The 14,014-nt window shown below is 41.5% G+C and overlaps 1 protein-coding gene across 1 annotated transcript; it reads left to right on the top strand.

Annotated features, from left to right (window-relative positions):
- Positions 1 to 1,434: 1,434 nt before the first annotated feature.
- On the top strand, positions 1,435 to 14,009 carry MCM6 (minichromosome maintenance complex component 6). Its single transcript, XM_080600749.1, has 17 exons — positions 1,435 to 1,601; positions 2,646 to 2,792; positions 2,977 to 3,087; positions 3,596 to 3,845; positions 4,580 to 4,745; positions 4,827 to 4,972; positions 5,772 to 5,922; positions 6,520 to 6,661; positions 7,661 to 7,802; positions 7,946 to 8,053; positions 8,650 to 8,805; positions 9,848 to 9,976; positions 10,934 to 11,095; positions 11,668 to 11,803; positions 12,067 to 12,234; positions 12,600 to 12,739; positions 13,480 to 14,009. The coding sequence occupies exons 1-17, from the start codon at positions 1,489 to 1,491 to the stop codon at positions 13,591 to 13,593; spliced, it is 2,481 nt and encodes an 826-aa protein (XP_080456875.1). The 5' UTR covers positions 1,435 to 1,488; the 3' UTR covers positions 13,594 to 14,009.
- The last annotated feature ends 5 nt before the right edge of the window (positions 14,010 to 14,014 follow it).

Below are 14,014 nucleotides of genomic sequence, written 5' to 3'. Positions count from 1 at the left end.
AAATAGACTGTGGAAGGGGATGACTACAAAATAAGCTCTAGGAAAAGAGACTGAATAGAGAGAGGCTCTGGAAAAACACAGTGGGGCAGGGAAAGGTGCAGCTCTAGGGGAAAAAAAAAGTGCAGCTCTTGAAAACAAATCCTAGAGTCTCTTTTTTAAATGGAGAATGGGAAAAAAGCAACTCTGCGGTTAAAAAAAAAAATCTGTGGAAAAAAGAGAGCATGGAGAAACCTTCCCCCCCCTCCTTTTTTTTTCTCAAAGAGACTCTGAAAAAATAAGAGGAATTTGTGGGGCAGGGAATGACACTTTTCCCAACCTCTTTCTGTTTCCCAAACAGACTCTGAAAAGGGCATCTGGAGAAAAGGGAGTCTGGGAAAAAAAGAGGAGACCTTTTCTTTTCTTTTTCTAAGGAGGGACTGGAAAAAAGAGACTGAAAACAGAAACTCTATAAAAATAGAGTATGATTTTTTGTTTGTTTAGGAGTATGAAAAGAGAGGATCTGGAAAAGAGAGTGAAGAAAACTAAAGACTAAGAAAAAAATGAGGCAAAAATGACAAAAGCAAAAGACAATGACAAAATGATAAAGAGGCTAAAAATATACATACAGAAAAACTCAGGAAAAGAGCTGGGAAGAAAAAGGCGTGTTTTCTTGATAGCTGTATCTAGAGTATACAACTTGCCTCACTAGATTTTAATTATTTACTGTTCCTTGTCTTGGGTATTATCAGTATGTGTATAGAGTGGCGGCAGACTCGTTTTAGAAAAGAAAAATGATGAAAATTCAACAGAAATAATTATTATAGGTAAATTGTGATTCATACTGATGTATGACTGACAACCCACTTGCTTTTGTGCCCATTTTTGCTTGTATGGTCTCACAAAGTATGGGATTTACGGAGTGCCAACCTTTTAAGAGAAAATCTAAGAATGCCTTTCTTCGCCGTTTTGCTGAGACAAGGCTTTGTGCGCTACATGGTAAGGGCACTGCAACATAAGGGAACACTACTACCGGAAGCTCACACTCTTGGGTTTTATTTTTTAATGTTTGTTGAAGTTTCAGAACTGCAAGAAGCCAGCCCCTGGCTGCCTTCGTGACAGACTCCGCCAGATGGATGTTTTCGCAGGTGGCAGCGCGCCTGCGACCAGTTCTTCCCAGACATTAAAGCTCTCCCCGCTGGCACCTGTCCCTGCCGCCAGCTGTCCCTCAGCCGCGGCTGCCGGCCTGGGGCAGCGCCGGGTACCGGCCGCCATCCCCCCCTCCCGCCAGCCGCCATGGCTGCGGGCGGCCCAAGATGGCGGCGGGCGGGCCGAGATGGCGGCCGGCAGCGTGGCGCCGAGGCCCCTCCTCCCAGAGGCGTTGGGCGCCAAAACCTCCGTGAGGGGCCGGGACCGGGCGTGGCGGCGGCCGCTGACTGGCCGGCGCTGCCGAAGCGGGAAAGGCGGCGGGGCGGAGCCGGCGCTGAGGGGGCTGAGGGGACGGCGGTCGCCATGGACCTGGCGGCGGCGGCGGCGGGCGGAGGGGCGGCAGCGGCGGCGCCTCAGCAGCTGCGGGATGAGGTGGCCGAGAAGTGCCAGAAGCTGTTCCTGGCCTTCCTGGAGGAGTGAGCGGGGCCGGGCCGGGGTGGCGGCGGGCGGGCAGGGCTGAGGGAGGGGGCGCTGAGACGCTGGGGGGGGGAGCTCGGCCTGTGGGGAGCTCCCTGGGTAGTCGCCGTGTGGGGATTTGGGGTGCTCCGGGGGCTCGCCGGGGGAGCTGTGGTGGGGTTTGGGCTTTGGAGGGGGCCTCCTGCAGCAAACAACGATCACAGAGTCGTTAATAGAGAGCTGGGCCTCGTTAGCCTGGAAAACAATAGGCTGAGGGGAGACCTCATCAATACATACAAATACCTGAGGGGAGGCTGTCAAGAGGATGGGACCAGCCTCTCTTCAGTTGTGCCCAGTGACAGGACGAGAGGCAGCGGGCACAAACGGAAGCACAGTAGGTTCTGGCTCAATATGAGGGGGCGTTTCTTTGCTGTGAGGGTGACAGCACTGGGACAGGTTGCCCAGTAAGGTTGTGGAGTCTCCTTCTCTGAAGAAATATTTCTAGGTATTTTTGGATATTTTATATATGTTCAAACCCCACCTGGATGCCGTCCTGCACAATGTGCTCTAAGCAATCCTTGGCAGGGGAGTTGGACTAGGTGAGCTTCAGAGGTCCCTTCCAACCTCGGCCATTCTGTGATTCTGTCAATAAGGTTGGAAAAGACCTCCAAGATCATCTAGTCCAACTGTCCCCCTGCCACCACTGTCACCCACTAAACCATGTCCCTAAGCACCATGTCCCAAGGAAGCTGTTCACGTGATCCTAAGGGAACAAAGCCTGTCTTACTGGTGCAGGTCATGGTTAGACCGCAGCAGAAAGGCTGTGTAGTAGAACAGTGGGGCAAGAAGCAGATCCATGTGTTTGCAAGGCGTGTGTGGAATGGGGACAGAAGGAAAGGCATCACTGGAAAAGCTGTTTGCAAGGGAATGGGGGGTGCCATCGTTTCCTTGCACACTCCTTAGCACATATCGTCCTTTCCTTCTCCTCTCTTGACAGCAGAAGTATTTTGCTGCTGCCTGATGTATAACTGTCAAACATTTTGCTGGATTGTACTCGCTTTCAGGTTCCAGAACAGTGATGGGGAAGTCAAATACCTGCGCGATGCTGAAGAACTGATTCGGCCAGAGCGGAACACACTGATTGTCAGCTTTGTGGATTTGGAGCAGTTCAATCAGCAGCTCTCTACCACTGTTCAGGAGGAATTTTACAGGTAAAACGTAGAGGTTACATGAGGGCTGACCAGTGCTGCCATCTCAGGCCTATAAAGTCTTACCTGAGATTATCTGCTTTCTGTATTCCAAAAAACCTCATATTTAAGAAATTTATTTTTACTAGATCAAAGCTTATTTCTGAATGGATTCATAATTACTAGTTTATTATTTTCTGTATTTCAGGGTTTATCCTTATCTTTGCCGAGCAGTAAAGACTTTTGCCAGAGACCATGGAAACGTGCCTTCAAACAAGGACTTCTATGTTGCCTTCCAAGATCTGCCTACAAGGCACAAGTAAGATGATTATTCATTCCTTGTGTGTTTTTGCTACTGCAAAAAAAGTGTCAAAGGTTACTGAAAATGTTTTTGATTTTCAGAACAAAACGTACAGTTTACCAGTACAATTGTGAAGAAGCTGCCAGACCTTATGGCTGATCTTTGAGAGCCTTTCCAGTCCAGTGTTTTTATGATTCACAAATGAAAAACTGCTTCAAATACTGACGTTCACAGTATTCTGCAAACTAATGTAACCTCTCTATTTGCAAAGCTCGTATAGATAGCGTGTTGCTTTTGAAGTACCAATGAATCAACCTTTGCTTTGGTTTGGCCTTTAGTATTAATCTAAAATTTTAAATAAAATCAAGAAATGGGAAAACAGAAACCTAGTTTCCTTTGGGTATTACAACAGTTCTTTAGTCACAGACCGAATGAAACTATGTAGCTACTGGTTGGGTAGTACCTTCCCCCTGGAAATGTCAACCCTACTAAGAATTTAATGCCGATGAATTTCCATTTTAAACAGAATTCGAGAACTGACATCAGCAAAAATTGGCTCTCTGATGCGTATCAGTGGACAGGTGGTACGTACCCACCCAGTTCATCCTGAGCTTGTAAGTGGAACCTTCCTGTGCCTGGACTGTCAGACAGTGATAAAAGATGTGGAGCAGCAATTTAAATATACGCAGCCAAACATCTGCAGAAACCCGGTCTGTGCCAACAGAAGGAGATTCCTGCTGGACACAAACAAATCAAGATTTGTTGACTTCCAAAAGGTACAGTGGGGAAGTTGGGGCAGGGGGACAACAAATGATGATGTTCCTGTGTTCCAGTGGTAGTTGCAAGGTGTTGTTTGTACTTCTGCATATCAAAGATAGTTGATTTTGGTTCTGTCAACCTCAAAAAGAGATCTCAAGAAAAGGCAGTGGAGTTTCTGCAAATAATTTCTTTCTGTCTGTGGAAGACTTATGTGTAAGCATGGGAAGTTACGAATAGAATCAAAGCAGTTTTATTGCACAGCTTAGTGTGTAAACAAGTCACTGAAAACCCCTGTGTTGGAGCCATTGTCAGTCTCCTGTCACAGGTACTTCGTGTGTAATTATTTTATGCAAGTATGAAAAGGGGTATCAGCAGGGGTATTTAGTATCGGCAGTGTTTTGTTCTTCTAGACTGATTTAGTCTTCCAAATCCTCAGCACATCGTATTCCACAATAACGCTTTTTCAGTCACGTTAACTGGACTCTGAGTTGCCCAAACACTTTTCCTTAACTTCAGAATTGTCACTGTGGCTCCTAGGTGTGTATCCTCTTCAGTTTCCCTAACACTCCTTAGATAGTAACTCGTGGTTAGTAAAGTATGATTTTGTTTCATTTAAAAAATAATTTCATGATTGATATGGATGGCAGCCAGCAAATGCCACTTTCTGTATTTATTTTTTAAGCTGTATTAGCTTTACAAGCAGTTTGAAATTCGGTAACATCTGAGCGCTTGATGTTCTGTACCTCCTCAGGTCCGCATTCAGGAGACGCAGGCTGAGCTGCCGCGAGGCAGCATTCCTCGCAGCGTCGAGGTGATCTTGCGTGCAGAAGCAGTGGAGTCTGCCCAGGCAGGTGACAAATGTGACTTCACAGGATCACTGATTGTCGTGCCTGACGTGGCTCAGCTCTCAACACCAGGTTTGTTGCTGCTGCTCCTGACCTCCGTGTGACGTCCCTGCAGCTTGCTCTGGCAGCTGCTGACTCTACTTCTCACGGCAGGAGTGCGCGCGGAAACCAGCTCCCGGCTTAGCGGGACAGAGGGCTACGAAACCGAAGGCATCCGAGGACTTCGTGCCCTTGGAGTCAGAGAACTGTCCTATAAACTAGTCTTTCTAGCCTGTTATGTCGCACCAACAAATCCACGGGTGAGTCTACAGAGAAAATAAATACAAGAGTTCTGAAGATTTCCGCTCTGTTTTTACCTCAAATTAGGGGGGGTGAGGACAGGTAAAGCTTTAAATAGGTGCATGTACCACCTTCCCGTGCGTTTGACTGCCGTTATATTCTGAGTGAATTTACATAGCAAGTTCTTACCTTGTCTTTATTGTTCATAGCAGTTTTCATGGAGGTGAAATTGGAGTTTGCCAATTCTATCAATTTATTCTAAAAAGCTAAATGATTCGTTTATTTCATTCAAATTTCATAAATTTATCCAGTATTTACTTTTCCTCCAGAAAATCCTATTGACTCGTATTGTCCCAGGGAAAAAAGCTAACCTTCTTGTTCCCTCTGTTTTATCATATTAGATCTTAGGGTGTTACTACAACATAATAAGTAACACTGAATATGACTGGGTTTTAGTAATAAAAGGCCGTGTAAATTCTGGTTAAAGAATACTTAAAAAGGCAAATTTTAGCCAAAGGAAGCTGTATTATTTTTGCTCTCTTTTTACTCTCTAGACAAGCATCCCTGTTGTTTTTTTCTTGTTAACTGAGCTTAGACTTGATTTTCCCGCTACAGAATTGTCTGTATGTTTTTCTGTTTGTTTTTTTTTTTAAAGATAGAAGGTGATGAGCTGCCTTAGCCTAAGGCTAGTCTTTCTGAATGTGTTCTGCTCAGCTTAGAGTGCAAGTTTGTACAAGCTCCTGTCTGCAGTACTCGCATTCAGTAGTGATCACATTTGTCATGGTTATTTATTTATTTATTTTTAATTCCTTTGTTTAGTTTGGTGGAAAAGAGCTCCGAGATGAAGAACAGACTGCAGAAAGCATCAAAAATCAAATGACCGTGAAAGAGTGGGAAAAGGTGTTTGAAATGAGCCAAGATAAGAACCTTTATCATAATCTGTGTACCAGCCTCTTTCCCACTATCCACGGTAAGAGCCCAGTTGTTGCTGCAGAGAAAAGAGATTTCCCTTGTGAAAATATTAGTTCTTATTGATATCTTTCTAATACCATTTTGGGAACGCATGAAAGCCCAATCCCAACTATCTCAAACTCTTCCCTCCGGAATTGGTTTTGCTAGAAAAGGAAAACCTAATTCCAAAGGACTTCTTTTGTTAAACTATTAAGGGTTGCAAAGGTAGTCAAAGTGGTTTTGCTATGTGGTGATCTACCACTTAACCGTACGGCTGACAGTTGGATATGAGCTTTACTTTATATGGGCATCATTCGGAAGATATAAGAGTTCAAAATCCATATGCTGTTGTGCGTCGATATATTTCTGCATACGTCTGGTGTTGCTTCTGGTTTCAAACTAGTTTGAGAACTTACCTTGGTTATGTCTGAAAAGTTTGATCAGCTGAATTTTGTCCATACTTAGAGCCATCAAGAACATAAATAGGCTTTTAGTGGATGTTTAGCAAATAAATTCTGAGTTGGGTGTGCCTAAATGCTCTAAAATTCTAGTGGGCTAAAGTTTTTTAAAATAGGAAAAATGTGGAGTTGCACGTTGAGTGTCTTTTCTTGGGTAGGTAATGATGAAGTGAAACGTGGGGTCCTGCTGATGCTTTTTGGAGGAGTCCCTAAGACCACTTCTGAAGGCACTTCATTGCGTGGGGACATCAATGTTTGTGTTGTTGGCGATCCAAGTACAGCCAAGAGTCAATTTCTAAAGTAAGTATTTCTTTAAAACTCAATATTTAAATATTGTCCAGTGTGACTAGAGCTATAAATGTATACTGTGCCTTTCCTATGTTAAACAGAGGAAAGGGAAGTAAAATAGTTGAGAAAATTTTCCAGGAATAATTTGGATGTGGTTGAATTATTTGAGCTGAACTAAATTCAACAGGCCCCTAAGGTAATAAAAAAGAATTAAATTAAGAAGTGGTTGTTGTTGTTTAGATAATTATGGAAGTACAAGTTTTTATGTTTTTGAAAGTCATTGAATATTAAAAAATATATAACATTGCATATCTCAAAACATTAGAGGTGGATAAAATAGTGATTTTTTTTCCCCCCTGCTTTAGCTTAGTCTAAATTGGTAGGTCCCAACACTGATCAACTAGACAGCTACTAAGCCTGAACAATAATTACGAAATAACTATATCTAATGCTACATCTTCAAGCTATAATGCTTTTTTTTGTGTTTTACTTCAAGTTCTGTTTAATATGGTTTTGTTTTATTATGATGCTCTCTTACCTCTGGATTATTCTCTGTGAGGCCGAGGTCTATTGCATCTCAGAAATGTGGAGGCATCACAAAAGCTGCCTTTGGCTGCCTGTGGTCAGCGTAGCTGCTTCCTGCTGTGCAGCCTCGCGCCGTTCCTTTGTGCTGACTTCTGCCTGACCTGTGAGGAGCTGTCTGAGTTTGTGAAGTCAGCGGAAAACTTGTGGGAGGAGGTCCGGATTATTTTTTCTGTTGGTGTAACCAAGAGTGAATAACAGACCTGTAACAGACTGCAGTTAGATAAGGCTTAGTTCCCAAGGCTCGCTCAGATATCGTTACAGATAGGGGGACCTAACTAAATGTTAACCGCTTCCTGAAGGAAGGAATGAGTCCTGGCCCTCGGGCTTGAAAGCAGCGATGCATTAAAGTTGTCTTGTTTCTGCAGGTCTTAGTCTGTCTTTGTAAGTTTGCGTAACACAGTTTCTCGCTGTTCTCTCTCTCAATAGGCACGTGGATGAATTCAGTCCTCGTGCTGTATACACCAGCGGAAAAGCCTCCAGTGCTGCTGGTCTAACAGCAGCTGTTGTAAAAGACGAAGAGTCGCATGAATTTGTCATTGAAGCTGGAGCACTGATGTTGGCGGATAATGTGAGTACAGGAACTAGAGAGGTTTCTGCACCCCCAGAATGGTTTTGATTAATGACAAAAGGCCACAAACTGTCTTAAAAATGCTTTTGTCCCAAATGTGATTGAATTTGGGTAACTTGTTATTTTTTATTCTTCTGCTGCAGGGTGTATGTTGCATCGATGAATTTGACAAAATGGACTTGCGGGATCAAGTAGCTATCCATGAAGCAATGGAGCAGCAGACGATATCCATTACTAAAGCCGGAGTAAAGGTAGCTTGTGCTATTCCTTTGGCTGTGTAGTCTCCATGATCATGTGAGAGTTTGTGGCACACGCTGATCCAACATCATCTGTCAGACTTTGATGTCAGCTCTGCAGCTGCCTTGCTGTGGCAGAGAGAAATCACTTACCTGCAAAGTTTTTGTGCTCATAAAGAATCATAAACTGTACTGAAGGGAAAAAAGAGACAGTAGTGGGAAGGAAACAGAAAATGGGAATGAGTATGGGGAAAATCCTAACCCTGAAGTAACCCTCAAACGGTGTAGCTTTGTTTGCTCGCAGAATGATTTGTATATATGCACTGTTTAAAAACAGGGTGATTAGTAGTAGTTTTAAGGGCTTATTTCAGTATTGGTGGTAGTTGTGTGATAATATTAAAATACTGACTCATTAAACTGTACCTGGGCAGAATATGATATCGGAGCTGGGTAAGGGGACTGGTTAGAAGAGTTTGGACTCTTTTGAGGAGCTGCTGTTGTAATATAATCATTGCAGTTCTGTATAAAAGACTTCATGCTGATCTCTTGGAGTTGCAATAAGTTGGTTTAGCAAGTCACAACATCTTTTTCCTTTTTTTTTTTTTTGTCAGGCTACCTTGAATGCCAGGACCTCCATTTTAGCTGCAGCAAACCCAGTTGGTGGGCGCTATGATAGATCCAAGTCATTGAAACAGAATATAAACTTATCTGCTCCCATCATGTCTCGGTTTGATCTCTTCTTCATTCTTGTGGATGAATGTAATGAGGTAATTTTGAACAATTGTAGAATAATTTACATCAGAAAAGACCTCTGGACATCTCTAGTTTAACCTCTTGCTCAGAGCAGATCATTAAAAGCAGGTTGCCAAGACCTTGACCTGGCAAATTTTGAGCATCTTCACGGATGAAGATTCTGCAGTCTGTAGGCTGCTATGGCAATGTTTGACAAATCTGTGGGTTTTTTTATATATAAAAAAAGTTATATCTAATCAGAATTTCTCATGGTTCAATATGTGTCAGTTGCCTCTTTTCTTGTTAATTTGTACTTCCAGGAACAATTTGGCCTTGCCAATGAGGCACTTGCTTTCTTTTCAGGCTGAACTGACCCAGCTCTCTGTCGCTCTTCATACATAATGTGCTCCTGCCCTCTGACCATCTCTGTGGCCCTCTGCAATTTTAGGTGAAGCTGATCTCATGAGAGCCTCTTGCTTCTGCTTTTATTCTCTGTCTGCAAAGTTAAAAGCTGGCAGTACAAATTTGAACACAGTGCTGAATACAAGGGTACTTGTGGTGATTTGACCTGCAAACGTAACAACGTTAGTCAGTTTTACAAATTGTTAGTCACTAAGGCTAAGACTGCTACCACCTGTCTGTGTGGCATTTGCCTCAGGAGTATAAAAGATGCAGAGATTCATGTTGTCTCCGTACAGTTCTTTCAGATGTTTTGCTCAGCATCATTATCTAATTGAGAAGGGACTATTGAAAGAGAGAGAGTAGGCTGTAAAGAAAGCAAGCGGTTCCCACGCTGCAAAGTGCTGCTTTCTGCCTATTCTATGTCTAACTTGTAACCCAGGAGAATTCCAAGAGGTTGTAAATCCTAAAACTGCCTTTCGTGCCTTCTCTGCTGTGTCCTTGTATTGAAACCTTCCGGGGCATTCTCCTGGGTCTTCTGGCAATATCTTGCTTCTGGAAAGACTAGCTCAGCCTTGAGTGCAAGTGAGGGAAGGGGATGGGAAGGAAGAATACAGCTGTTGTTTTGACGTTTGGCTGGTGTTGGAAGAGTGATCTAACAGAGCAACATTATTCCAGGTAACAGATTATGCCATTGCCAGACGTATAGTGGATCTGCATGCCAGAGTAGAAGAATCTGTCGATCGTGTGTATTCATTAGACGATATCAGAAGGTATCTGCTGTTTGCAAGACAGTTTAAACCAAAGGTAATACTGCTTTCTTGTAGAAATTAATCTGTGTGAGAAAGTCCAAAGGATTAGTCGCTCTGTAGCTTGCTTTCTTCAGATGAATGCAGACACTTAGTGTAGTGCTCTCTCATGAAAGGAGCAGTAAATTCAGTTGTTATCTAGAAACATAACGTATTTTGGAGCCATGCACTCTTTTTTTTTTTTTTTTCCACTCCAGAAATCCAGACAGCCCAGATGAGATTATGTTATAATCAGTGACCTTAATCTCTTACCTCAAGGGCATGGGTTATTCGATACATGAATGCAGAGATATTTGTCTTTTATTGACCTCTTGCTTAATCCAGCAGATTGTTTGTCTTTATTTTAAAAGGGTGGTGTTCCTCAATATTTCTTTGCTCTTGTTACGGTAGAACACGGAACATGAGACTGCTCTAAGTACAGATTTTTGTGGTCTATCCAAGGAGCTTTTTGTATGGGCTGTTTTTTCAATCTGTTGGAAGTTACTCTATTGTCATTCTTCTCAAATGGGAGGAGAGAACACCCTCCCTTTACAGAGTTTTGCAAACTTGCATTTCATTTTCATGTGGTGGGAAGTTTGTTTTCCAGTCGGATCTGTGCATGTGCAGATAGACAAAGGCTAAAAAGCATGTACACAAAGCTGTAGTTGGTGTTAGTAGTCTTGAGTGTATACTTGCGTGTGTTTGCATGCAGAACAGTCTGATAGAGACAGTCTGAAGCAAGTCTGGAAGAGAAAAACAAAGATAATTGAAGAGTTGATGTACTTACCATATAACTGTTACTATAATCATTATTACAATGTAATTCTGATATGATTGTCCATTGTATTTATGTATGGTAAGTGTGATAGAATTAAATATTTCACAGAAAAGTCTGGAAACTGCTAATCTGATTCAAGAAGCATAAACTTGAATGCTTTTAACATGGCAAACTGTCTTACCATCTTATGTCACAAAGATATCCAAGGAGTCCGAGGACTTTATAGTGGAGCAGTATAAACGGCTACGGCAGCGCGATGGCTCTGGAGTGACAAAGTCATCCTGGAGAATCACAGTGCGGCAGCTGGAAAGCATGATTCGGCTCTCCGAAGCTATGGCCCGTATGCACTGCTGTGATGAGGTATCAGGTTTTTCGTGAAAGTTCATAGAAATGTTGTGGCAGCTCTGGGTTTTCCATGTGACTATGGTATTGTACATATTTAAATCCCATGAGTGAGGAGGTGGGTTATTTTTTAATTAAATTCAACATATAAAGAAACTGATGGCTTTTATGGCTGAAGTAAGGAAGATTTGTCCATTTTTTTCTCTTCAATTCCAGAGGAGAGTCTCATTAATTACAACTTTTTTTTCATATTGTTTCTGTTTAGACCCATTTCTTTCATGTTTCTTGCTCCACTGATCCTTCTTCAAAATATTCTTGGCATAAGTAAAAAAACTTTACTGACACCATGTGATAGCTAAAGTCTAAAACATTCATCAGGCTGTTTATTCCTTCTGTAACCCCATGTTGCAGAATACTTGTAGTAGGATGTAATTTGACCTGTGGGGTCTTTACTGCTTATGATTGATTAGTTGAGATGGGTAGAGAGACTGTCAGAATCGGGGTGAACTGGAACTACTGGAGAAAGAAACCTTTAATACTAGAGGAGCCACTGTGCCTCTGTAACTCATGTTTTTTCAAATCTTCCCCAGGTTCACCCAAAACATGTGAAGGAAGCTTTCAGGCTTTTAAATAAATCCATCATTAGAGTTGAGACTCCTGACATCAATTTAGACCAAGAAGATGAGCAGCAAATGGAGGATCAAGAAGACCAAGATGGAGTCAATGGTAAATTATTTGTAGAGAGCTTTTCAAAGGGGAAAGTACCTCCAGCCTTTATAGCTTACCTTGTTAGAGTATAAACTTCCGTTTCCCACCTATTTCTCTTCTAATACTGTCTAGGAATCTTTATCCCTACTCACTCTGTTATTTCTTCAGCCTCTTTGTAGGCTCCACTTGCCTGGTTGGTCAGTGCCACACTTTTTAGTGGCTTAGATTATTGGCCAGTTAAATGATGTTGCGGAGTTAAACCTGAGCATGTGTCCAAACAGGTGCAGCAGAAGCTCCGGCTGGGGTCAATGGTCTTGTGAATGGGATCAATGGCCATTCAGAGGACACGAACAAGGATGCCGCACCCAAAGCTTCTCTTAGGCTGGGCTTCTCTGAATACCGACGAATTTCTAATCTTCTTGTGCTGCACCTCAGGAAAGCAGAGGAGGGTAAGGATGCATTTGTTAACAATCTGGCAGACTGAGTTGTGTCAACATGTGCGAACTGGCTCTTCATTAAAACAAATTCACCTGAAACTTAGAAGGTTTGCATTTTTCAGTGGAATTTGTTAAACATTTCTGTGTTAAACATTTCTTCTCAAATTAAACCGTGATAAAGCAGTCTCCTGTGCAAAATATGTTGTTTTAAGAAGCACAAGAGAGCTATTGTGTGTTTATATTCTGAACATTATAAATGTTAACATAGATACCCTTTTCTCTTATGGTTTGAAAGTTATCTTACAGCTGCTATGTTTATGCAAATTATGTGGAATGGTATTGTCATCAGATTTTTTTTTAATGCTTTTCGTTTGCAGAAGAGGACGATTCATCATTAAAGAAGAGCGAACTTATTAATTGGTATCTAAAGGAAATTGAATCTGAAATAGAATCTGAAGAAGAACTAATAAATAAAAAGAAGATCATAGAGAGAGTCATTCACCGACTTACACGTTATGTATGTATAAGGATGTGTGGATAGTGAAAAAGTTTTAATATGTATTGCAGTTATTCCTTTTTAATAGATTTCCTTAATTTGAGAAATGTGTTTTGTGTTTCTGTGTCATTGACTGATACAGCATAAATGCCATCTTTGTTTAATAACTGTTAAAACTAATTTCAGAGAAAACACTGAAATAGATTAGAGGTGTGTATTAGTACACAAAAGTTCAAAGTGCTATTTTATTTTCTGCTGTTTATTTATAGAAGCATAAGTGCTATTTTTCTGTATTTCTGTAGTTTTAGTTGTATTAGCACACAAATATTAACAAAACATGTTATTCACTGGATAGCTTTACGTTTTAGAGTGTCTTACTTAAAACATTTCTCTGAAGTAGAAATTGTTACTTCCCAGGATCAAAATATGTACACGCACTGAAGTTACTTGTTTTACATTTTGGGCTTTTTGGAAGAAAAAATGTCGAAGTAGGAAAGAGGCAGAACACTTCTCATTTTTAGAAATATGAAAACACTAGACTGATGTGTTCCCAGAAAGCATACTACATATAGGAGATTACCACTGAAGGTAATTGTTGAGATTAGGAACCTATTAAAGAGGGAATTGACAGCTAAAACGGTTGAATAATTTGTCAATTAGAGGTGCTACCAGCAGAAAAAAAGGAGATGCTTTTTTAAAAAAGGACAAACAAAACAGTCCTTTCCATTCTTGTTTGAATGCAATTTTCTTGTCTTTTGCAGGACCACATTCTGATAGAGCTGTCTCAGTCAGGCCTGAGGGGTTCCAGAGAAGAGGAGACTTTTGATGAAGACCCATACCTGGTTGTCAACCCAAACTATCTGCTGGAAGACTAAAGGCGGAGATCTGCATTGTAGAACAGACTCAGACTAGTTACGTGTTGGAAAACGCGTTCTTTTATGCATTGTTGCAATGGTTGATACATAGCTAACCGATTCATATGAATGCTTTACTGTGTAACGCATCAATATGCAATTAATAATATATGATTGATTATAGACACTGAGCATACCTGAACATTTTTTAAAGAAATGCCATGTATTAGTTTCATTTTTAATTCTGTTTTCACTGCCATCATCCAGATGCAGAGGAGGGTCATTCAGTAGCTCTTTTTAGCATCAAGCTATGTAGATGCTTCTGTTTTAAAGGGGGGGAATTTTGTTCTATTAATTGTTCTTATTGTATTTGGTAAACTTTTTATACTGTAGATTTTAAATGTTTTTCTTATTAACATAAATAAAGGATCATTAAATGTCT

This window comes from Anser brachyrhynchus, assembly GCF_964034855.1.
Source record: "Anser brachyrhynchus genome assembly, chromosome: 7".
In the NCBI taxonomy this organism is placed as follows: Eukaryota; Metazoa; Chordata; class Aves; order Anseriformes; family Anatidae; genus Anser; species Anser brachyrhynchus.
Note: the sequence above shows the minus strand (reverse complement) of the source record. Positions and strands in the feature narration are given on the sequence as shown.